The 26,697-nt window shown below is 38.9% G+C and overlaps 1 protein-coding gene and 1 pseudogene across 3 annotated transcripts in view; one reads left to right on the forward strand and one right to left on the reverse strand.

Annotated features, from left to right (window-relative positions):
- The window catches only part of Prdm5 (PR/SET domain 5), a 151,671-nt gene that overhangs the window by 75,557 nt on the left and 49,417 nt on the right, over window positions 1-26,697 (reverse strand). For all 3 annotated transcript variants that reach the window (XM_027430223.2, XM_027430225.2, XM_027430224.2), the window contains one exon: window positions 18,033-18,155. In XM_027430223.2, coding sequence (XP_027286024.1) covers window positions 18,033-18,155 — 123 coding nt within the window. The remainder of the gene's footprint in view (window positions 1-18,032; window positions 18,156-26,697) is intronic.
- LOC118239260 lies at window positions 5,886-7,255 on the forward strand (annotated as a pseudogene).

Here is a 26,697-nt window from a genome sequence, read left to right on the forward strand (position 1 = left end):
GGTATTTCTCAACCTTCCTATTGTTGTGACCTTGAAACAAAGTTCTTCATATTGTGGTACCCCCAACCATAAAATTATTTTCATTGCTACTTCATAAGTATAACCCTGTTACTGTTATAAAGTATAATATAAATATCTGTGTTTTCCAATTGCCTTAGGGGACCCCTGTGAAAGGCTTGTTGGACCCCCAAAGAGGTCATAACCCACAGGTTAAGAACTGCTGGTTTAGATGCAAAAGTGCACTATACACAAGCAGAAAACCCAGAAACTATTAAAAGTTCATACACTTAGTTTTTGGACTAGAAAGGAGCTACTCCATATGGCTTTGCTTGAGCTTTCCCAACTACCTCCCCTATTCCCCCACCCTGTTGTTGTGACAAATACATAACAAAAGCAACTTAAGGAAAGAAAGGTTTATTCTGATCATTTGGAAATTTAATCCATCATAGTCCAGGAAATTATCATTCTGGGAGCAGGAGGCAGTGATCACATTGCAGCTGCAGTCAGGAAGCAGACATATAGAATACTGTGCTCAGCTCCAGTTCCTGATTTTTTTTTTTTATCAAGTCTGACTCAGACTATTAGGATGGTGCCTGCCCACATTCAGGGTACATCTTCCCATGGAACTCAGTTAAATCTTTCCCAAGTTACCCTCATAGACACCTGTATGTGAGTTTCCACGGTGGTGAATGAATAGCCTGTCATGTTGACAATGATGATGATAAAAAAGGTCTCACTATACAATTCTCCTGGCCCTGGTTCCCACGTGCTAAGATTATAAGACTGGACCATCAAGTCCAATTTTGTTTTTAAGTATATTTTGTAATTTAAAAAGCCAAACATATATTTAGACCATTCCCTAGAGAAAAACAGAAATGATTATCATTATTCACCAATATGAAGAGAGAGAAAACACAAAGATTCAATCTGTGTTTGGTCACATCTCCAGAAACATAGTTCTGTATATTAGGAAAACTGAAGCAGTTTGTATACACTACTACTCTTGATGTAACACAAAGAAGGAAAGAAAAAGACACAGTCAGTAGAAGAAATTAAATCAGAACCAGGCCTTGCCAGATCCAGTCTCTCTAAGCACCTGAAGACTTGCCTAATGGAGGCCTCAGACACAACTATAAATCTTAGTGCTTATCTGATCTTCATGCATGAAAATTAATTGAAACTGCTTTCTGCCACATTAGTCATTTTGTGATGGTTTGGAAAGCAGTAGATGATCTTTAATTTTAAAACATGATAACATTATATTAAACTACAACTTTAAAGGATGCATGTTTATTGGGATCTTGAATGTCTCACACACTGAAGGGTTGGTCTCTAACATATGATGCTGCTGAGAGAGGGTGGATCCTTTACAGGATGGGCCTAGTCATAGGAAGCTGACTAGGGCTATGCCTCAAAGGGACCACCTAGACTCTGAACCCTTCCAGTCCCTTCTGTTGTTTCCACCACATGTTCCTTACTGCATGGTACTTGACCAAAGGTCACAGACTAATGCCAACCAACCAGCAACTGAACTGGTGGAGCAAAATGATCCTAATAGCTGTACTGTACTAATTTTTAATGTCATAACAATTCCTGTAACTTTCATCGTGGTATTATTATTCCTTTTCCAAGCTCTGTCAGAACCTTCCAGGTGACTAACTTCTGGAGCCCTGTGGAGCTATTTTCCTAACCTGCAGGTTCACTCAATACCTTATCGTCTCTTGCCCTGCAGTAAGTAGGATGTAAAGAGCACAAATCTAGGAGCTAAAGAGGTGACTCTGCAGCTAACAACCACATACAACTCCAGACCTAGAAGACCCAATACCTTTGCCCCACAGACACTTGCACGCACATAAGCACACACACACACACACACACACACACACACACACACACACACACACACACACACAGACTAATAAAAATCCATCTTTTAAATGAGTATGGCTCTAATGCACCGAGACTCAACATCTACTCCCCAATATCAGTATGCCTATTTGACATTCTGACCCACTTATTTATTTATCTTTATTATAACCATTATTTCTGTTCATGACTTAGTCACAGGACCTTGCCAGAATCCTGCCTGTTATTTATATATTGGGAATTCACTTTCTTGGCCCGAAACCTTAGAGCTAAGACACAGGCTTTAGGTGATTGGGCCAGAGATTCATAAAGTTCTTCAAGACCATACTCTCCTCAAAATATTTCCAAACCATTAGCTTTCACAAGGTAATAGATACATCACATAGCAATTAGCTTTTAACTGTTACTCATCTCTTCCATGTTGCTCATAGCTTTGAATGTTTTGTGTTTGTGTCTCTTCACATCTTGCCTGATTTTACTTGCACCCGATGTTTGGCAAATTGTTTCTCCTATAAGGTATCTATAAAATTAAAATGTTGCAACACCCTAAATGCCCAACCAATCAAAAAGTTTAATGTCTAACAACTAGTTTTTAAAGATTTATCAACCTCTATTGCTAAGGAAAGAAATAAAGGCATATATTTGATACAGATATCAAAACCAACATGTCTGTGTTGGCTAATTTTATATCAATTTGGCACAAGCTATAGTTATCTGAGAGGTGGGAATCTCAGTTGAGAAAACGCCTCTGTACAAACAGACTGCAGGCAAACCTGTAGCACATTTTCTTAATTATTGGTTAATATGGGAGGGCCCAGTTCACTGTGGGTGGGGCCACCCCAGGACAGGTATACTTGGGTTCTTTAAGAAAGCATTGGCTGAGCAAGTCACAAGGAACAAGTGAGTAAGGAGCACTCCTCCATGGCCACTGCATCAGCTCCTGCCTCCAGGTTTGTGCCCTTTTTGAGTTTCTGCCCTAACTTCCTTCAATGATGAACAGTGATGTTGAAGCACACAGCAAACAAATCCTTTCTTCACCAAGTTTTGTTTGTTTGTTTTATTTTTGTTTATTTTGTTTTTGTTTGTTTGGGGGGTGTTTTTTGTGGGGGGTATGGTGTTTACCACAGCACTATTTATCCCTAACTAAGGCAATGCCTAAAATAGTAAGATACTTGTGTATAAATGAAGGCTTGTTTTTTCATTGTAACCACAATTTTCCTCCCACACCTCGTCCCATCCCCTACCCCCCCCACCAGTTCACTCCTCCTAACAAGTAAGGACTCCCATGAAGAGACAACATAGTCTGACACGATAGGTTGAGGCATGGAAAGTCCCATCTTCCATGCATTAAGGCTGAGCATTGCATCCCACGATAGGGAATGGGCTCCAACAAGCTAGCTCATGTACAAGGTTTGCATCATGGTCCTACCGCCAGAGGCCCCTCTGATAGTCCCAGCTTCACAACCGTCTCCCACATATGGAGGGCATAGTTCAGTCCCCTGGAGTCCCCACAGTTGTAGGTCTAGAGTTTGTGAGTTTCCACAAGTTTGATTCAGCTGTCTATGTAGATGGCTCCATCATGATCTTGACCTCCCTTGCTCATATATTCCCTCCTCCCTCTCTTTCACTGGATTCCCAGAGCCAGAGCCATCATGTCTACTTATATTTTCTTTATTTGAAGAATTGCTCACACAATAATCTGCTGATGAGTCCATTGGAAAGGATTATAGACTGGAATCGTGGAGGCAGTGAGAAGCAGTCAAATCCTCAATAAACCCTGAGAGAGTATGTATGGAAAGTGAACACGGAAGGGATGAAGATGAGTCAAAGGTGACAGAGTCTATGGAAAAGTCTGTAGATGCTGTCCTCAATAAGGGTTTTACAAAAAAAAAAAAAAAAAAGCAACTACAGTTTGGTTGTTTTGAATCAACATGTTCTCTACACATAAAATTTTGCATATGAACTTTGACTCATATACCCAAGAAGATCAGTCAATTCATCAATTTTTAAAGCTAATTACTATTGTTTAATAAATCTGCTGAATCACTTAGTAACTCCAACCAAAGAGGAAAGGGACTCTTGTAGACGATGACATACCTACAAGGCTTACATTTTCCCTTTTAATACATGACCTTGACCTCATGTTCAGGAGATGTTTACCTTCCAGTGACTAGCCTGGCTGTCCTCAGGGTACTCTATAGTAAGCACTCAGGTGTGCTGCATGAGAAGAACAGGGTCTAAACGTAGCTTTTCTACCTTTGCCTGGCTGTTCCTGGACTCTCATTTGGGCAAGCCTTCTTGTCACCCAGGAAATCTATTTCAGCTATGAAATGGTCATGTGGGACATATCTCCCTCCTCCTTTGCTAGGCTAGAGTTGGTCACAGGTTGAGTCAATGGAGCAAAATGAAAAGCGCTCACATAACTTTGTCTCTCAGACCTTGTCCCACTTAGAAAAGATTGGCATAAATTAAGAAAACTATTAAACTGGGTTCCAATGAGAAGTTAGAATACACAACCCTGTAAGACTGAGAGTTCTCCAAAACTACACAGACTAATTTAAACCACCATTTGATGAGCTTTTTCACAATGGCTACTATACTATGGCAATATTTAGGACCAAATTAACTCAAAATGCCTTTCTGTTGAATTTGTTCTGATTCTATCAATTAATGAACAGACTTATTCCTAGAAGTTTAAGAGAGGAATCTGATTTCCAGGGCTGTAAATATGGTAAATAAGCAGTTGCTGTTCTTTCAGAGGGCCCAAATTCAAATGCCAGCACTCAACCCAGGCAGCTCAAAACTGCCTGTAACTGTAGCCCCAGGGAATCCAACACTCTCTTCTGGCTTCTCCAGGTATCAACATACATGTGGCATGTATGTGCATACATGCACCCATACACAATAAATAAATAAAACTTTTAAAGGGAATCATCCTTTCTAATCCCCCATCTCCTTTCAACAGCAACATTACTTATAAACCTGTCTTCCATGACAATTAGCTCATTATCCTTACTCAAGCACCAGACCTCACTGGGATAGATTGCATGAATTCATGCATGGGAGGTTCACATGTGCTATTTGCAAACAGCAAATGTACTCTATCTTCTTTCACAAGAATATATTAATCCCCACTGTATGCAAATAAACATAACTCCAGAGGAGGGCACAAGTGCTTTGGCACTTCAGCTGCATCTGTCTGTGACATAACCTGGTTCTTGTTTACTTGTTGGCAGGCTGGTGTCCACATGTGGATAATACAAGTGAAACCATGATTATATACTTGGCAAAGGCACAATTATTCTATTGAAAAGACAGCAAATTGTGAAAACTCCACACCATCCAGCTGAAATGACTAGCCCATAATCCAAGCATAAGAAAAGCAGCTTACATATTAATACTTTACACTAGAGTGGGGAAAAATTTGAACTGCTGCACAATAGTTATTTGCATGAAAAGACAAAAGATGAAAGCAAAAAAAAAACCCAAGACAATAAGAATTTGATACCTTCTATCATCTCACCTAACCCTTCCTTACTAAACCCCTGAGTAAGTCTCAAGCTATAAACACCATTTCTACAAGATGAGAAACACCAGGAAAAAAATTCTGCAATAAAATTGACATGTATGTACATTAATCTAACAACAAAACATGTTAAAAATGAGATGCAACTATTGTCAACAAAGCAGTTCAACCTACTCACTTCTGACCGGTGCACTACATCAAGCTGCCACATGACTCCGAATGCCGCTGAACTCTGCACTCTAAGCATGTCTGAACAGATGGCACCCACTGGCACGTGGGATTCCAGTGGTGACACCATGAGCCACATCCAAGGGAAAGCTCTAAAAGTCCTCACTCAGCCTCAGTACTGTTCTTTCTGCCAGCAATACACACAGCTGCAGTAAAAACCTTTTCCCTGGGTACCATGTGGGTGAATTGTTCAACCTGGCAGCCATGTTCATACAAACAATAATTAAGACTTTATTATTATAAACTACTAGAACCTTTTCTAGACATGATGGTAATACTGTAATCCTAGTGCTCCTAGGGAAGTAGAAAAAAATCAGGAATTCAAGAATAGCCACAGCTAAAAAGCAACACTTTATCTGAAAAAAAAAATGAGGACAAAACAATTAGCTGTGATGATGCACACCTCTAATCCCAGCACTCAGCGGGTATGGGGAGCTGATGCATAGAAGGAGTACCTTAAGTTAGAGGCCAGCCTGGGCTATGGATGAGACCCAGGCTCAAAATTAAATAAACAAAAAAAAGCAAGGAGTGATGTGAGGCAGGAAAAGAACAAGTTGTTTAGAGTAATGAAAAAGGCAGAACAACGAATTTCATATTTAGATTGCAATAAGTAGGCCCAAGAAAAACAAAAAGCTCAGGAAATTACAAAGAAATCTATGTCCTTTAGAATCATGGCCTGTGATCAAGCACCCATCAGGAAACAGTTCATACTATCTAGAACAGAAGCAATCTTCAAAATCAAGCCTATGAACAAAGCCTAAGCAAGTACAGACATCTTTCTCCAGTACTCACTAGATGAGATTGTTGTGAAGCAAAAGAGAAAGACCATGACTCTGCTTGGAGGAAAATAAAATGAGTAAATAAAACTACATGCCATCTTTTTCTTGCACATAATTTCTCCAAGACAAAGAAAGTTTAGAATAAAATAGTGCTGCGGGGATAGGAAGCTCAGGGAGCCATTTTTTAGATACACAGACCAGGGCAGACAGCATTGCCCTACACACACAGCTCTGTATTTGAAGCTCTTTTAACTAACCCCACAGGATGGCTCATGTATGTGTCTGTAGCAGTTCTCAGAGCTGGCTAAGTGACACTTGGATGTTCATCTCAGGCAGAATGTGTTCTCTGGTTACCATTTTACATTATGATGGAGTAGAAAATTCTTATCTGAGAAACTAACTATACTCAGGATGAAAAAGGTTTTGGTGTGAAACAAAAATTTGATTAAGAAATGTATAATTATTTTTAAGTTAAAAGGAAATATTCGATGGGTGACATGCAGCCAGCAGTTTGAGGAGTCCACCTTCCTCCTGAGACTGTGGCCAAATTCGTCTGTAACTTTTCGGTGAAGGCCCCCAGTGCTAGTAAGTAGTGACTAACTTGAAGCTGCAATTGGCCATATTTTGGCAATACGCCAAGGTTGAGCTGGTTCCCCAAACCCCTGCTGAATTCCCAGAAGCTATTCAGAGCATGAAAAAAAAATAATAATTCAAAGTGCTAAAATTGGTAGCTTCAAAAACAGCTTACAGTTATGGAAGCTATGCTGAGTGGTTTGGTGGCCACTGATGTATGGATATGGCTTTATATCAGAGAGATATCACAGGCAAACATGGCATCATTGGCTATTATGTCTGAAGACTGATCTTTAACATCTAATTTTATTGGAGTTCTTCTTTGACTGTTATTGGGCCACATGTAATGAGACTACTATCTGAACAATACTAGCTGTCAAAAAAGAACATATTTGAAATGTTAACTGCATAGCTACACAATATGGCTAGCTTTGCACAAGTGATCAAATATTAATCCATATCATATCAAGAAAGAAGTATTTCAGCTACATTACCATGCCAAAGGCCTGGTCAGAAGGTTATTGGCTGCTCAACTCTCTGTTGCTATTTTGAATGTATCTGAATTTATTTATCTGATTCCTTTACTTGTGGGAAACTCCATCAGAGAAGGGATTATTCCTCAAATTATGTATTATCATTCCCAATATATTTACTATTCCACATCGGTAGACTTAGCTAAACACCTGTTTTTCCTTTCTCCCACCTCTTTTTTTTCCAGAATTAGTTACATTTCTCACTGCTGTGGTCAAATTTCTGATCACAACAACAACAACAAAAACGGGTCTATGCTGGCTTCTAGTTCCAGGTGGCACAGCCAGCCCATCATGGCAGGAGAGAATGGTGGCAGGAGAATGAGACAGCAGTTTGCATTGCTTCTGCAATAAGACACAGAGAATACAGGAAGCAGGAATGGACTCAAGAGTCCATCAAGACCCCAGTTAGGACCTGACTCCAGCTGGGGTCAAGCATTGAGACTCTGAACCTAGAGAGGACATTTTATATACCACACAGTTGTGCTTGGGACTCTTTAGTCCCAGTCAGGCACTCTACCAATATGCATCCTTGTTTTAAACTAATAAGACAACAAAAATCAATAATGTCATTTAGGAAAGTAGAGGGAGCTGCAAAAATGGGTTGTGGTTCAATTTTCCATTTTTGACAAATTCTAAGTAATTCAATATTCAGCCAACAGTTGTGGGTGACTCAGCTTTAAAATGGGATAGAAAAGAGTGGCTGCAAGGGTGGGTGATGTAATTAAGAACAGAGTGTCTGAAGACAGAGATGGGTAATGGCACTGGAGGGTACTGAGGAATTTAGCCAACGGAGGTAGAGAAACTTCCAGTGATGTCTTGACACGGTCCACTGAGGAAAAACCACCGACTACAGAAAGTGAAAGAGGTCAGGTGAGCATGGCGAGAACAGCACAGTGGATGTAAAGATGTGGACATAGCAGGAGGAAGGGGAGGCAAACATGCCAGGAGACAAGGACATCAACAAGTTTCACTTACACCCAGAGGCAGAGAATCCGGCTTCAAAAAGCAGAAGGGACCATTCTCTAAGCCAAAGAAAGAGAGCAAGTGTGTTTGTAATGTAATATGATGTGACATCATGGGCTCAAGATATAGGAGTATTATTTGTATCCCCTTTATTAACACTCATAAAATAGGGATATGCATTCTTAAAGCTGTGTTTAAACTGCAGTGTAGTTTCAAACATTAAAACAGACAACTTATATTCTTCCACAGTAATGTCATCTTAACCAATAAGCTCCCAAATAGGTGCCATCAATCTCAAAAGCCTTCTCAGCTACCATTTCCTATAAGTCTTACAGATGGAAAAATGGCCATTTTTTGTATTGTAGAGTTATAAGTGTCACAGCACTCATGGTGTAGCTCCCAGACATAGCATGTGCCTTGCAGGTTCCCTGGGTCTTCTTGAAAATAAAACATTTCAAGCATAGTTAAAATACTGCTCTAAAATGTACAAGAATTCCACCGAGTCGTCTACATAAAACTTGTCTATATACTCACAACATCTCTCTAGTGGAAGAACTTAAATAATAAAATTGCATGTCAGACTACATACAACAAAAAGTTCTATCCCAGGTGTCCACACCCTGTAAACCTGAGCTTGAGTAGTACTACCCTTTGGGAAAAGGTATTAGAATTAAAGCATATGATAAAGTAAAATGGAAAGCACCATGTCTATCACATATACATTCCCATCAACTAGTTCATATTATTAGTGACATCTTTATCACTAAACCCAATGTGATGGGGTATGTACCACAATGCTATGACTTGGTAGAATCCAAAGGCTTTGAGATTACATCATCTAACAAGTTCAAATATTATATACTGGGGTTTCCTAGCTACTAAATTCAACTCATCCAACATACCTAGGAATTGCCATACCTGACAAGATCTCACATGGGCAGTCTAGCCTGCAATCACATTTGCTATACTGCTGAGGACTACCATGAATTTTGGCCCACCTTTCATCTCCTAAATCCTAGGATTTTAAGTCCATACCACTACACCAAATTTGTACAGTGCTGGGGGTGGGAGCCAGGGCCTTGAGTGTGCCAGGCACTCACTTTATCAAATGAGCAACAACTCCAGCCCCATCATTCTGAGATTTCAATCCAACACTAAATTTAAAGAAATTGGCTATGAAAAATATCTCCTTGGCTTAAGTAAAGAACATTCCTATTTCTGGGATTTAAAAAAAATAGCCAAAGTATATATATAGTAAAGCATGTACTTTCTGTAACCTGCAGTCATTGCACATAAAGAAACTGGCAGACTAACAGGATGAAGACTAATGTGGCAATAAGGCTCTAACTTGTTCTGCCATGTGAACATCATATAATGTAGCTTTAGATTTGTTCACCAATATTGTTCAACAATAACAGTAGAAAGAGGTATTTGATCTTGAGATACACAGATGCAAAAATGTGATGTTTTTATGATAATTTGAAGTACCATAATTTATGAACAATCACTTCTTTGTGCTTGTCTGCTTTGGTTACACTTACCAATGGAATTTCTGAGAGTAATAATTATCATGAGGCTACCACATGGGTTTTAATGATGAGCTAAACCAATTTTTAAAAGCATAATTTTTATCCTATAATAAGGAGCAAAGTGTTTCAAAGGATGATTCTATGTCAACATTATATGCATGGTATTAGTCTTCTCATGAGCTGAAACACAGTATGAACAAATATATCAATGTCAACAAATATGTGCTTAATAATATACATTTTTAAAATATAAAGGAAAAAGATCTTTGAAATTGTGTCATATTCCAAAATGAAATGGGAATTGAATGGAGTTGGGGAAAGTTCTCAAAGCCCAGCTGGGGAAGAACTAGAATAACTGACAACCCCCTTTCTGTTCTTGCCTCTGAATGTAAAAATTATGTAAAGACCCATCTCAAGGACCTTAACCAACCACAGGGAAAGAAGCCAGAATACATTGCTGATATCATCTTTGTTCATGCCAGGATGTTAAATAACATGATCATCTCAAGCCAGTTAGAGAAACTGTAGGCATGTCAGTCAGACAAATGCCCAATAAATTAAACATAAGACAGTACACAGTACTGTGGCATAAATCAAGAAAATGATAGAAATAGCCACTGTCTGTGAACATCAACTACAAAGCTCCCAGTGAAATGGAAGTCCATGCTCAAATCTTACAACAAATGTCCTTCTCCTGGATTGCAGATTCCTGATGTCACAAACCTCTATAGCCAAACCCACAACTACACAGGAGCCTCTTTTCCTCTGCTCTGTCCTCAAGCTGTCCTTTTAAATCATGTCATATTTCAACTGATGACAAAGATAATAAAGATGACAAGATCAGGGTTCTAAGACCACTCTTGTCCCTCTGATTTGTGAATCGGTAGACTACAGAGCCCTCAGAATAAACAGTGGGTAACATAAATCAAAAAGATTCTTTTGAACACTGTAATTCACTGATGAAATACAGGACATCCTGTTTCACTTTGGATCGCTTTCTGAGAAGCTACACATATATTGGAGTAGCAGTTTTCTTTGAGTAGAAACTTGCCTAAAAAAAAACATCATCCACTGACAAAGCAGGAAATATGTCTAATTCTAGGATTCAGTTAGTAAATTCATTCAATTTTCTTCATTTACAACTTCTTACTCTCTCTTACCATAAACAATAATCTGAAACTCACCATCAAATATACCTCCAATTTTGAAAAATACAATGAAGACATTTCTTCCTTTGTGTGTGTTCATGCAATATGAGTGTTGCAAGGATCAAGAAAGCTTAACTGGAGAGCCTGGATTCTAGTGTCAGGACACATTTACACTTACATGAGCACACAAGTAACTATTAGTTTAATTTCCTTTCTGATAAGTGGGCTTACTGGGCTTTTTAGCTTCAGTGCATCCACAGAAAATGCCTCTTATCATTTCACTTTGTAGCAGCTAAGAATTTGTAAACTCCCTCTTTCATTTCTACCACACCCCTTAAACCTTAAAGTAGTAGAAACAGTATCCTGCTGTATCTAATGAAATATTCACTGATTCTCAAATACAAGTATTCCATTATTACATTTATTAAATTTTTAACCATCCTATTACTTCACAGCAAACCTTTACGACTCTATTATCTGTGTCAGAGCTCTCTGAGTTAGATCAGGTTGCTATTGCTGGTTGTATTGGAATTTACAATTCTACCTGTTGGAGGTTATACTTTCAAAACAACTTTGACGAGGTGGCACTGGTTGTAGAGTAGACTTCATCAAAGTTACATATATATGTATGCATATATATGTATGAAGTGTATACATGTATGACATACTTAGTACTTTTGGAGTACTTTATATAATGTTATAATGCTACTTGTATGCACGTTTTCAGTGATGATCATTTGGCACTGGAAAACCAGCTAGTGCGCGCCTCCCTTGGGAATTCCTCCTCTCCCATTCCCAGATTTCCTCAGTTTCCTGTAGTTCTTTGTGTAGGTAGGACTGAGGCCTCATAGGTTTTTCTTTATCTAATTTAGAAAGTTCATTGTTTGTAGGGGATGCTGTAGCCACACCTGCTTAGGGGCTGGCAACAGGTGTGCCTGACCACGCCTTCGAGCCCATGGTCAGGGTGACATAGGGAAGTTGAAGAGAGGAGGGATGCTTACTGGGCGCCCTGCTTTCTATTTCATCTTCAGCTTGCTGTACTTACTGGTGCCTGCCAGCTGGCTAGGTCACACTGTAAGGCTTTTCCCTATTAAATTCCCTTGTATTTTTTACCTGATTCTGTATTGGTAATTTCCCACATTAGTTGTTACCCTTATTCAGCTCACATTTGGTGGGTCATGCTGGTGAGACTTTTATGGATGAAGCTTCTGATATTACTAGGAGACACTATCCCACAGCAAACGTTCTCCTCCTCTGGCCCTTACAAGAAGACCATGTTTTTCTGGTCTTCTGTTTCATTGCCCAGCAACTTTCTTCTGAGTTCTTCCCTCTTTTCTTTTTCTTCAAATATCTGTTGCTCAGAGTACAGTGCCAAGTTGTTGAGGCTGCTGTAACTCAAGCGTGGCTATGGTTACACACACCCTCTCCTAAACCCACTAAATCCTGTAGTATGGACCCTGAGTTGTTTCCCAGTGTTGTTTCTATTTTACTCAGCTATCACCTAGAGATTCTCAGCTATCTCCAACCTCTTCTGCTAGCTTTTATCCATCCAACTAACCCCAGTTTATTTCATGGGGAATGTAGCTTGCACTGCCTGCCTACCACCTGTTATCTTAACACGCCTCTAGTTTCTTCAAGATGCTATTGTAAGGATTTAATCTGCACAAGAATCCAAAAGATTCTTAAATCCAACAAATTCACAAGAACAGGAGTGCAGTTTTAAAGATTCTTTTTATTTTCTGCAATGAACGCAGGAGCGACATTGTTATAGTACCTCCAGTTCTCAGGACAGGACTCCCCACAGCGCATGTGCACAGGAACCACCAGATGGCTGAATGAGTAACCTGCTTGGTCACCACGGGGCAGAGCCCAGAGCCTCGAGCAAACCCTTCAAACAAGAAATCTCGTGTTCTTCTATTACTTCAAGCATGTTCTTTTATTAAGTTGTTCATTTATTTTACATACCAGCCACAGTTTCCCCTCCCTCCTCCCTTTCCCTTCAACCATGTTCCTTAGCATTATCCAACTCTTTTGTATTCTATACTTTTTCTCATTCTTTGTCAAGCAGTTGCTTTTACCATTAATCTTATCCCATAAAGTAAATGTTCATCCTGCTAACATCCATGTGAGGGAGGCTAGGAGCACACGCTCCAGTTCTAAACAAGTCTTCAATGACTTCAGTTAAGACTTCTCAGGCTGCCTGCTTAACTATAAACTCATCAAAGTCCAGGTCTTGGAACTCCAACTAAGAGGCTTCTGAATTCTACCCTCAAGTAGTTAAGTTTAGGGCAAGTGTGTTACAAATAGATAACTAACACAGTCACACATGCATACAGATGAGCAGTATAAACCAATGCATTCAAAAACAGTTAAATTTCATACTCTTAAAAAATGACTTCCATAACATATTGGTGACACAACACTAGTAGCATGCTTTTCATGTTGCGAGGGATGCAGATGCTGGAAAGTAGAGCTGGCCCTTGGTAGATGTAGAGTGAATAATTGCTATGATTTCTGAAATTACTAAAGCTCTTCTTGGCAAAACTTACCCCCACTAAAAAAAGAGCCCCACCAAAAATATTTTATTCATCACTTTGAATGGCTATTTGCAGAGCTTATAAAACACTGTGCTTAACATTCTTTCTATTGAATAAAATTTGTCTTAGCCATACACACTCCTTAAAAAGAGCTTTAAAAAGAGCTTCAAGTTGCTCAAGGACAAAATTTCTTCTATTTGCCACCAAGGATGTGATGGGCAATGCTCTTTGCATAAAAAGTTATTTCTGAGTGTGTTGGTGGTAGGAGCGAGGACTTTTTCTTCATCACTAACTTCTATTAATACCTTTTTGTTCTATGAGGATGAAAAATGTAAGGTCTATAAATGATGTATAAAGAACAAATTTTCCAACTTCTCTTTCTCAATCTTTGAGTTAAAGTTTACACCAAATTCTAGTAACATCTTGTTTTATAGTGACATTTTCCCAGGGGAAAAAATATGATTTTTGTAACAGATCTGTATAAGGTGCAAATGTTAACTACTATTTCAATGTTGTTAGTTACTAATAAAACTGATACTGAATCTCAGTGACCACCCCACCCCCCCCTCCGCCACCCAAAACCATCCCTAAACTGACCTAAGATACTGAATTGGCAACTACACGAAGTTCAAAGGGGAGAACAGATAATCTGTGTGACTCTGGAACAGGTGGCTACAGGACCACTAAACTGAACTCAGAAGGAGAATAAATCTATAATGAATTTTATGGCTGGTTCTGACACTTCATCATTTAGAACATCTACATAAGGCTTCCCCATGATATGGATGAGGACCCAAAGGCTTCCTTCATGTGCCAAGATCTGAAAAAACACTAAGTCAATCTTCTGTTCATGACAACAGCATACATCAAATGGCCTTGGGGAAGACAAGTCTGGAAATGGAGTACTGAGGAGCATGAGATATACTACCTTGGACATTCCAAAGAATTCAGTTTCTTTTCCAAATAGGATAATTCACTAGTTTAGCTGAGTAATTTTAACTAAGTTGTATTCTATTAAGAAAAAGAAAAATAAGTTTTCATAAGCATAGAAAACACCGAAATCATTCTTTACCAAATACTATACACATGTTTTCATTTAGTGGCACAAAATTAACTCTGAGAAGCCTCAGCACTATTCAGATGTATAAGAGAGCTTCTGCATCACTTACAGATATATATTTCATATTTAGAACTTTCTAATCTTAGTTTGAAATGTTTCCAAAGTCTAAATACACACTTCAACTGATTATTCTGAAAGGGTACACCTGGGAAGAACTGTTTGCTCACTAGATCCTTCTTTAACAATTCAGATACTCAATCATCATTTCCAAAGCAAATGTTCAAAAATCAAATAAATCGCAAAACTACAAATATAATTGAGCCTCCATGAAGGAGTTTCAATCATCTGCCAAAACAGACCTGAAATTCTTAATCCCTTGTCCAAAAAAATTGGAACAAGTATTGACATTTTCCACCAAGCATGCCACATAGCCACAAATGTTTCTCATTTACTTTACCCCTAGGGCATAAAGCTCAAATAAAAAATTTCCTGAATACCCCAAATTTCAGATGCAATTTGGAATGCAAGTGATTCATAATATAATGCAGGAAACATTATGCTCTTGTCTTACCCACTCAGAGTTTCTGGAATGCAACTCTCAGGAGAGCATCCTAACCAATTAGAAGGCTGACTTTGTTTTCAGTCATGAGACCCAACTATTATACTCATTGCCCTTACTCAAATGTGATTTTGAAGCCTCAGCAATCTGTTACTACAGCTACTGTTCAAGATGTTGCCTCAAGGGAGCTAATAAGGTTCCTATTCTATACCATGACAAAAGCAAGGTAATTGTGCATCCATTCCCATTAAGAAAGGACAGAGCAACACTAAAAGAAACCAAGCTAGTGTCATTGCTTCTGCAACAAGATCTTTACAATGACCTCTGAACAGATTTAGACCCTAATTAAATCAAGAATGAAATTTCACAGAAGCTCTTGTCATAGTCTAATCCTGCCCTTACCTCAATCTCCTTCTTAAGTCATCAGTAATGTCCTGAGGGACTGCAACTGCAATCATTTTCTTTCCTCAACTCCCATTCTCTCTTAATGAAAGGAATACAATTGACATAGGGGAGGAAAAGTGGTCACTGAGTATTCCAAATGAGAATGATAACTGTGCCTGGTGAAAAGGTGATATCTAAAAACAAGATGTGCAATGTCCCCAGTGTGGAAAAAACAAAAATACAATTCACAGCAGAGTAGCATGTGCATGAGATAGGATCAAAATCAACATAACCACAACCATTTCCATTAACTAAAGGGAGATTAAAACAACATAGACAAATAGGACATTTTTCAACAAGAATTGTGGAGGGGGTCTGTGGCCCAGTGCAAAGCTCAGAATAAAGACCTTGAAAGTTGGAGCAAATGAGGGAAATTACTGAGCCTCAGAAATACCAGCCAATAGTAAGAAAGTTGTCAAGTGAAGAGATTTTTGGAAAATGTTAAACCCCATAGTCCAACACCAAGAGGGTGTGTGTGTGTGTGTGTATGTGTGTGTGTGTGTGTGTGTGTGTGTGTGTGTGTGTGTGTGTGTGTGTGTGTGTTTACTGTGTGTATCTGAAGTACAGTAAGGAGCAATAGATGGTTTAAAATAAATTTCTTCAGCAATTGTGACAACAGTAATATTTAAAAAGGAACAAACAGAACATGACCATTGACTTCATATGTATGAATGCTATGGGACTACATTGATGAAGAACATGAAAAAGTATAAATGTACTTGAAAAAGAAACTTATACCTGAATGAAAAAATGAATCCCTTTCGAATGTGTTTGAATCCTTATGTCAAGGGTAATCCAAAATGCTGCTCAACAATCTCGCCTATCAAAGATTCCATTTATATTATATCTTAGCTTTTTTATTAGAGTTAGATCAATGTGTCCATATAGGGAAATATATTGTTTTCCTAACCCTTATAATAAAAGAGAAATTGCTTAGCTGAAGATAGGAAATTGAATACTTGATGACTATATTTTTCATCAAATTAAACTTAATGCTGTGGATTAAGTATAATCAACACACTTGTCAATAAGTTTCTACATTTTAAGTTTCTATAAGCAAATGTCACATATAGATGAAGAACTAGATCTGTATAGACAGTTTGTGCCTGTTATTTTCCTTCTTGTTTCTGTCAGCCATGTTTTCTTGACTTCTGCAGTTCAGAGTCAGAACGAGTAGCTTTACACAGGATGAAGTAGTTTAGCATCACCATATAGTGTCCCCTAATTCTCTTGACTTTTCTGATTGATCTTTTAGGTACAGGCTCACTCTAAACCTGCCTCTTTTCCTTTTGCCTTCATTGCCATGGAGCAATTGCTAAGTTCAACTCATAGTCTGCACAAGAACCAAATGTTTTATGTGGCAATATACTACTGTACATTGAAACAGAGTTCAGAAAGACATGGTCCTACTTGTGGCAACTGTTTTTATGGCTCAGATTAATTGAGCATGCAGTGATTGGTAGCTGGTTAAAACTATGCTGTGTGCTTTTATGAAAACGGTTTTGGATGAGAGTAACATTTCAATCAGTGGGCTTGAGTAAGGAATGTTGACTCATTCAATATCAGTGGGCTCATTCAATCAGTTAAAGGTCAGAACAAAAAACAATGCTGGCCCCCTGCTTGTTCACCATAAGAGAAACACCATGTCTTCAGCTTTTTCAAAGCAGCCTTCCTGGCTCTACAGGAGTTTTTGGTCCTTGGATTCAAAATGAGACATCAGCTCTGCAGAATTTGGATTTGCCAGTATCCACTATTTCATGAGCCAAATGTTTAGAATAGATCTACATAGAGAGATGCTTAAATGTATCGAACTGGCTCTGTTTATCTGAAAAAAAATTCTCAGACACATGATCCCCATGAGTCCCAGTCAGACTGTGGGGGAACACACAAGAACAAACTGTCTCCATGAGGCCTTTCTCAAAGAATAATCCACAGCAGAGAACAGTGAACCAAAGCAACTAGCAAACCAAACTGCTATCAAAGAAAAAAAAAAAAAAAACTTCAATGAAGAAAATCAAAGTATTTAGGGCAAACTCCACCAAACACAGTATCAGATCATGAAAGTGATTGCTCCAAGAATTCCCATAAAGCCAGAGATCTGGTTTTAGCTGACAGTTCAGTTGCCTTTTCCTACATATGCTGACTACATGATTTCTCTGCTTTTATTACTTAGGTACTGTTATTTGAAGCTGATCACAGGGACATAAAATGAAGATACGGAATAGAGTTATAAGTTAATCCACTACTCTTATGGTGCACTATACGAATATGAAGGCAAAAAACGCACTTGAATGGCAGCCAGGTTCTTCCGCTCCTGAGATGGTGCCTCATGAACAAAGCGAAGCCAGTTGGAGTGTCTCGGGTTGGTAGCATCTAAAATATACAGAACTTCTCCCTTGCTCCCACGAACCTAAAACAAAACAAAACAAAACAAAAATCCATATTACTCATATTAAATTTACCAAGGGTAGTAGAATATTACATATTTTTCTGAAGTATGCAACTTTTTATTGAAAAGCATGGAATAAATGTTAAACAGCACAAATGACTTAAACATATATGTAAAGAGAGCCTACTATTTAATTTGGCAGATGTCTACATGACTCACAAGTGTCCTCAAATTTCAGAGACATATCATGTTTTCCCTGTCTTTTTTTGCAGGTATATTTGAATGTACCCGTGACAATCACAGTTGTTCAGGAGATAGTCATAACGCAATCCGTCTTGTGTCTCCATGGAAGAGAGCAGCACTGCCTTCCAATGTGAAGAGTGGAGTCAGAGTTATCTCTTCCAATTCTCTTTCCATCTGCTTAGAGAATTATCTGAAGAAGGGGGAACTGGCTGATCCAACTAGGGGTTTGTGACAGCTTATGGGACATGGGCCTTTCCAGGGGATAAGCAAAATAAATAAATAAATCTTGCTGGTCAAACATAATATTTTAATAAAGAAAGAAGTAACAGAATTAAGGGAAGGAGGAGGGAGGGAGGAAGGGAGGGAGGGAGGGAGGAGGGGGAGGGGGCAGAGGTGGAAGGAATGAATTAATCCATAGAACACTCTTGAATTCAAGACACTTGGGTGAACTCAGGCATTATAAAGGGGAGAAGGAGCTAGAGAATGATTTCCAAAGAGAGCAGCAAGCAAAAGCAACACAAAGGATTTCAGCTGTGGAAATGAACCTTCATTATTGGTTACTCTGGCCCACTTTAATAACATACAGGCAACAATCTCCACTTGTGTTATTTACTGAAATCCAGCAGAGGAGAGATGGAGAGATTTCAGAGACTTGTTGCTTCTACAGAGAATTCAGGTCCAATTCTCAGCACCCACATGGTGGCTAACAACCCTCTTTAACTCCAGCTTAAAGAGTGTGATACCCTCTTCTAGCCTCTTTGGGCATTTATACAAGTTACACATAGACATAATGCCAGTAAAACAATCATACACCTAAAACAAAATGAATATTTTAATCCACCAAAGGATATAAAAGAATGAATGATTTTTCATTCCAGACATGCAACCCACATAACACAAATGTTTAAAATCATAACTAATGCTGAAATCCAAATAACCTATCAATGAGTAAAAGAACACATTTATCAATGACATCATCTTAGCTTGAAGGAGACCCTAGTCAGGGACTTAGGTCAGGGCCCCTTGGTGATACATCCATTACTCCGTATTTCATAACACGTGATCAGATATGCTTGACATTTGAAATCCATGCAAAGATGTCAGACATTAACAGAAGTTTCTCGGGCTTATTATAATAAGAACAATTAAGGAGCAGGGCTGTTCATTCTTTTTATTTCAGTTTTGTCTCAGGCCCCTTGGCTCCAATTATTTTCAGTCAAGATAACGATTAGTAATAACTGTCAACTTGGCATCGTCTATAATTACCTGGGAGACTGCCTATCAAAATTATATTGATTACATTAACTTCAGTGGTACGCCCACCTACTGAGGGTGGCACCATTCCCTGGGATGGGTTCCTAGACAATAGAAGTGGACATAGAGACCTGCGCAGCATGCATCCATCATGATCTGTTCCTGACTGTGGATGCCATGTGATCAGGAAACTGCTTGCCTGCCATGATGAACTACACTCTGAAATGTGAGCCAAACAAAAGTCCTCCCTCATTAAATTACTTTTATTAGGATATTTAATCACAGCAATAGGAAAAGAAAGTAACACACTCAGTATTAGCATGTGCATTCATTTTGGTTTACCAGGTGGACATACTTTCCAGCTAACCTAATCTCATACAATATTCTATCTTAAGAGAAATACACAACTTACCTTCTTACTGAAATTCTTCTGAAATGTATTATTTTTAATAAAGCAATTTACACTGTTATTTCTATTCTCATAACAAAAACCATGGTGAGAAATTACTGTAAACTGCCCAAATCTTCCTATTTGAAAACTTATCTTTGTTCTTTAACATAGCCAATGCACATCTTATTACAATTACCTGCACTCAGACTATTAAGTGTCCCCTCTTGGCACTTTACTGAGCCATCCCCTGGCCTGCAGTCTGCAAGTCCTGTAAAGCCATTACATTACCTATTCATAAGACTGCATCTTCCTGCCCTTGTCATAGTAGACTTGCTGACACACCCTCTGAAGGAGACATCCTTGCTCTTTCAGCACAAGGCAGTCAAGACAACCCTAGGTAGATAGTTACTGTTAAAGTCTCCATTTAACTGTTGTAATTTGATAAAAAAAATCCTGAGGTAATACATTCAACATTTTTGACATCTAACAAAGAAAATTAAACCCAAAAGATTGCAAGCTTTGCAGCCAAAGCACAAAATTAGTCTCCCAAAGACAGTCTCCTTTTACTTAACATTTCAAGAGAGTGGAACAACTTATTACCATCCAGTTAAGGCAGTCTACTAAAAAAAACGGGGCCCATAATGAAGTCAACCTTCATAGTAAAATCATCTCAGTTCAAAATCTGTCGATTTATCCAGCTTTCCTACACCAACAACACAAAACAGTTCCCTAAAGTCAATGAGAAAGACACCCTATGAAAAGTAGAAAACAAAATCAGGCTACTTCACCTCTCTGTGCTTGGCTCCTCAGTCAGTCAAAACTGTACCCAGATGGGAACACTACTGTTTCCAGCTACTGTTCAATACTGATGCTGCTTTTCAAATGTCCAAGAGAAAGGAAAAATGTATGCATTTTTGCTACCACAGGTATGCATCTTCCTCCAGATCCAAGACTAGCATAGCCAAAGGAAAGCCACAGCTCACTTCATCTTCCAACCCAGCTTATTTCAGTTACACAACAATTCATCTCAGTTAGTAAAAAGCATGTGAGGAGAGAAATAAGAATCAGGCAGTTAGTGTCAATCACCTTTCCTTAAAGCCCACTATTTCCCTTGCTAAATCAGGTCAGCTCTACACAGGAAGCCTCCTTTGTATATGCAGGTGTTTACTGTTAAACCAAGGCTCTGTAACGATTCATTCACCATTATGTCCTTCAGTCAGTTCAAATGCAGAAGTATTTCTAACTCATTACCTACATGTACACCAGGTAGACTCCAAAAGTAAAGCTAATCTGACAAATTTCCCCCCCAAGAAGTGGCAAAATGGTACAAGTTAGCAGCCCTGGTACAGTCAGTTCCACAGTTCTCATCCTTGATGAGAGACTAAAGTGTGACTTCCCAGGGGAGACTCATGCACTTTAACAAGGCTTTTCAGAACAGTGGTTCAGAACGCTGAGACTGACAGCATGCATGTCTTTATGTAGAAAATATCATCATTTAATTTAAATTGCAAGCACTTCTCTGCGATTTTCTAACTGAAGGAAACCATATGCCCTGCATTCAGAGCTTTACTAGTCAAATGTCAAGGCACTTTACGGGTGTTGAACAGCAAGAGATGCTGAAGTAAAATCTGACATCTCAGTGTTATCAAATTTAACCCAAATTTAAGCAAATCACCCAGAGATCAGCAGTATTCACTAGCAAACTAATGAATTACAGTTTCTAAGCACACTGTTTCCCTTGGTGGTTTTTCAATGGATTCCGGAGTTTTTCTTCTTTGGGTGCTTATAAACACCAAAACAGTGTCAGTGCAGGAGTTAGGAGTTCAGGAAACAGGAGATGTGGGTTCACACTGTAGCTCAGCACCATGTTAAATGAACTTTATTGAATTGCCTCCTTTATAAATAGGTCCAGCTGGAAGTGACTGGCAGCACCCCACGAGTAGCAGTGTGGGCACAGGGACAACGTTTAGACTGGGGGAGTGTAAGGGAGGCAGTTAGAGCTAGGCACACTGATTCTTACTTTGTGTCAGTTCTGTAAAATGCATTATGATCTTAGAATATACATGTATCTCTGCCAACCAAATATATTCCAATTAATAATTATTATATCATCTAACAATCATAATTATGCAAATAATTATGCAAATACTAGAAAAGTTGTATCCCTTATTAGTATTAAGCATTCATTGTACCTAACATTGGTAACTTTACAATGTGCCAGGAAAAGCTCTAGAAGAAATTTTTGAGCATAGCTCTTTTACTTAATTAGCATTTTGAGTATTATAAAGGAACTGTGGAACCTTGTTTGAGCTCATAAAATATTGTTCTGGGCAATATAAAGTTGAAATAAATGTCAATTGCATGTATTAAAAACCTCTAGTACATATGGCTATAAAGTGCAAACAGATCATGTGGCAGAGCAGGGAGAAACATAAACCACAGAGCAGAGACGACATTGTGAAACGCCCACAAAGGTGCACACCCAGTAAAACCTACAGTTGGTCTCTGGACACAGAAACATGGCAGAGGTGTGGCTTCCATTTTTACTGCTGGCGATCCTCACAGAAAGACGGCGGATGAAAGAGGGCGATGTGTTTCTCTAGACTCTACCTCACCTTTTCTCCTACAGTCTGGCAATACATTGTTCTGACATCACTATAAAGAATCTATGTAAAGAACAACGAGGTTTGGGTCCCAGGAGTCCTGCTAGGAAGTCTTCTCACCTCTTCTTGACCAAGACCATCTACTGGGATTTCCAGGGCCAGAATGCCCCTGTCTGACCTCCCTCACCTCTACCATGACTTCCAGGGCCAGAATGCCCCTGTCTGACCTCCCTCACCTCTACATGACTTCCAGGGCCAGAGTGCCCCTGTCTGACCTCCCTCTGCTCTTCACAGGCTGACTTTTCCTCTCACCTCAGGTCTTTCTCCCTTTCCTCCACTTCATTTCCAACACAGACTCAGTCCTACACACCATGGCTCAAGCCATGTAAGAGCACAGGCGCTCTACCCGTAACAGGAGAAGGCATCACAGACAGATGCTCAAGAATCAGACTCCACAGTGAAGAAAACTCCTCTGCCTTTAACATTTGTTGTGTGTGCTGAACATGTGCTTTGGATTTAATAGTCAAGTTCATTACATGAGAACTGAAATGTGCCAGCAAAAAATTCTGCTTTGAAGAACAAATAGCAGTAATAACTATTAATAGTTATGAAGTGTTTATTATGTGCCAAGCACGTAGTAACACATTATAAAATATAATCTTTTCAGTTCTCAAAACTGCTCTATAAGGGCAGGTTCTCTGGAAACTGAGGGATAAACTGAATGAGTATTTTTTGGAAAAAAAAATAAAAGCAACAACAAAATAAACTTCAAGCTATTCCTGGAGTTGGGGGCTTGAAGCATGCCCATCCAATTATGAAACCACTTTCTTTGTTATACTACCTTAGTACGTGTACAACCATGTCACCCACTGCCAACTAGTGAACCAAATTCTAAAAACAACGTTTTATAGCACCCACTCCTGTATAACTGTCCCAGCATCTGAGAATAGCTAAAATTTAAGTAGAAAAGGTATTCCTTCTAAGATCATGTTATGTTATGAAAAGTAACACAGAGTAATAAGAATTTGTTTTTGTTTGTTTGACTGTAGAATGCTCACTTCTTCATAAGGGGGGAAGTCAGATGGTAACATGAAAAGGACTCAACATAAGAGAGTTTCTCCAATGCTGAGACAGAGGGTCCCAAAGGCAGCTTGACAAGTGTCACTAAGGGAACTGAGCACTGAAAGATGATTATGGCCAGTAGTCAGCAATGAAGTGAGGAACTCAGCCATAGAGTACAGGTCAGTGGTTCTCAACTTTCCTAACGATACGACCCTTTAATATACTTGTTCATGTTCTGGTGACCCCCAACCATAAAATTATTTCATTGCTACTACATAACTGTTGTGACTCATAATGTGAATATCTGTGTTGAATGACCCTTTTATAGGGGTCACCTAATACTTTCTGAAAACACAGATATTCACATTACAAGTCACAACAGTTATTAGCTGCCATGTGGGTGCTGGGAATTGAACCCAGGTCCTCTAGAAGAGCAATCAGTGCTCTTAAACAATGAGCCACTTCTCCAGCCCTACATATAAATCTTTTTTAAAAAATGAACTCAGGCCTGCCAATTCCTAGATCTAGCCTGGCGTGGTGAGAGCTATAAGCAAAGTTACACATGGGCTTCTCCTCTTCAGAACCCTAAGATAATAAAAAGGTAGTTTTTCAAGCTACTGCATTCATGGTAATTTGTAAGGCAATAATAGAAAATGAATATCCCACTCCTGGAACCAAGTTTCTATTTGCTAAACTGATAATATAGCAAGGATACTACCACAAACATTAGCATAAAATAATATGGCTCATGTGGTAGACATTAGGTCACAAGTCTGAAATGGCTTATCCAGAAGCTGTCAGAGCCTCTGTGTGTGTGTGTGTGTGTGTGTGTGTGTGTGTGTGTGTGTGTGTGTGTGTGTGTGTGTGTGTGTGTGTGTGTGTTTAGGGGGATATGAACAGTTCTACATCTACATTTATTCCAACTACTGGCCCACCTTTAGCTCCCTGAAGTTGTGGGGCTGAGGTCCTGACTATCTCCCTTCTTTCATTTTATGAGGTACTAAATGACATCTTGTAATCTACAAATATCACTGCTTATATAACAATAATGTAATTGCTTTTTAGAACAATATAAGTATGTTTACTGTTAGGAAATTATTTTAATGAAGGGAGGAAGAAGGAAAGAAGAGAGAATTGTTATGTACTCACTGTGGGTTTTTTCTTGGTTTTGGTTTTGTTGTTTTTGAGACAGGGTTTCTCTGTAGCTTTGGAGCCTTTCCTGGAACTCCCTTAGTAGACCAGGCTACTCACTGTGTGTTTTAATGCTAACTCTTAGATTATAATCAATTCTTCCTATGTGGAAAATAATTAAACCACATTCTCCACTTCCCATCTTTCTAGCTATCTCCAAATACTAAGTACCGGAGTGGCTGGTGTTTTCCCTACTTACAGAAATGTTGCCTAAATAATTCCATGGTTGTATCTAGTCACATCGAGAACTCAACAGTAAAGACGCTACTGACTGAGAATGTTTTCTACAGCTTTGTCACCTTGACACACAATAAACCCTTAAGAATCACAGATGCAGAACACAATAAAGAGAAGTCAGAAAACTCAAAGCTCAAATAGTATGATGTAACTTTAGCTTAGATTCTTAGATTATACTTTCGAAGTTAAGGCTTTCCAGGAGGGAATGCTTTTCATATTGCAACTATCAACCCTGTAAAATAAGTCACCTAAAACTGCAAAGTGACAAAACACTTTCTTTGTCCAGAGATATCTCACTTTATTGGAGAGAAAGTTGTCCTGTGCATGAAGGTACAAAAACTGGATTGACCATTAAGCTGTTCTTACAACCTTGCCCTCCACAAATGCTCACTACACGATAGGGTTGTCAGGATGCTCTCTGAAAGAGAAAACAGCTACTAAACACACCCTGTTCTCATGAGAAAAGATAACACCCTGCTTTCACTAATGGACCTTCCTGACTGATCCACATACTGCCACTCTACTAGATTTTCCTGCAGGAATAGCTAAAGAACTTGGGTTTTTGCATCTCCATAAACTGCAGATGTCCCTCTAGAACACTGGAATTCCTTATAGAGGCATTATTAAAGAGACTTTTAGAAAGGTAATATAGGACATATGTAACAATGCTTACATATTATTTATTCTTTAGGTTCAATTAATTCCTGAAGAGGGCCTATGGACCTAGTGGCTAACATAAGCAATTGGGCAAGCCAGTAGAGTTCTTTGACTTCAGCAAGATAGATAAACATCTGAGGGTGACAGCCAGTGCTCTGCACTGGCACTGAGAGAAAGCACGATGCCAGGGAGTTAAAGAAAAGCATGGTAGTCTGCCTAAGAACAGAGATGCATGACGTGCTGCTGAGCTTGCAGAGGCAGCATGGGATGCAGTGTCTATCAGGCTGATCAGCACCACCGTTTCCAAGGTTTTCTTCATGAGAACTATTTACTCCCACACCTCTGGGCCTGAGTGTGGAGACCATAGATAAAAACAGACCATGCAGTGCTGAGGTCTGCAGTCCCTCCTACACTTAGGAATACATTCCTTTTCAGATCACAGCCAACAATCAAATTAGCATACAAACAAGAGACAATCCAGGAGATCCAGACAAGTCACCATAGCCCTTCCCTGAATTTTGAATCAACTAAGAGTAAGAAAACACAAGACTAGCCAACTGCAGACAAAAGAACATATGTGAATTTCAATCCACCTCTAGGGTCTGACAGAATAGAAGATATCTTTAAAACTATGGCTCATTAAATCAAAAGTTAAAAACCAGCAAATACATACATCAAAATATTAATAACCTAAGCATCTCTAAAAATTCTTCAGAGAACAAAAGTAATTTGGCGGAGTAATTTATCATGCAGGGAAGAAATTATAGGCTAAGTCATTAAATGAAATTTATTAATCTTCTCTAAGAACATTAATCTTCTTTATATGCAAAGCAAACAAAGATTATCAGGTAGTTTCAAGCAAACATTAGGCCTTGTCTGACAAGCTTCTACTGTGTGCAGAAAGTTTATTCCTGTGCAAGTGTTT

This window comes from Cricetulus griseus, chromosome 8 (assembly GCF_003668045.3).
Source record: "Cricetulus griseus strain 17A/GY chromosome 8, alternate assembly CriGri-PICRH-1.0, whole genome shotgun sequence".
Lineage (NCBI taxonomy): Eukaryota > Metazoa > Chordata > Mammalia > Rodentia > Cricetidae > Cricetulus > Cricetulus griseus.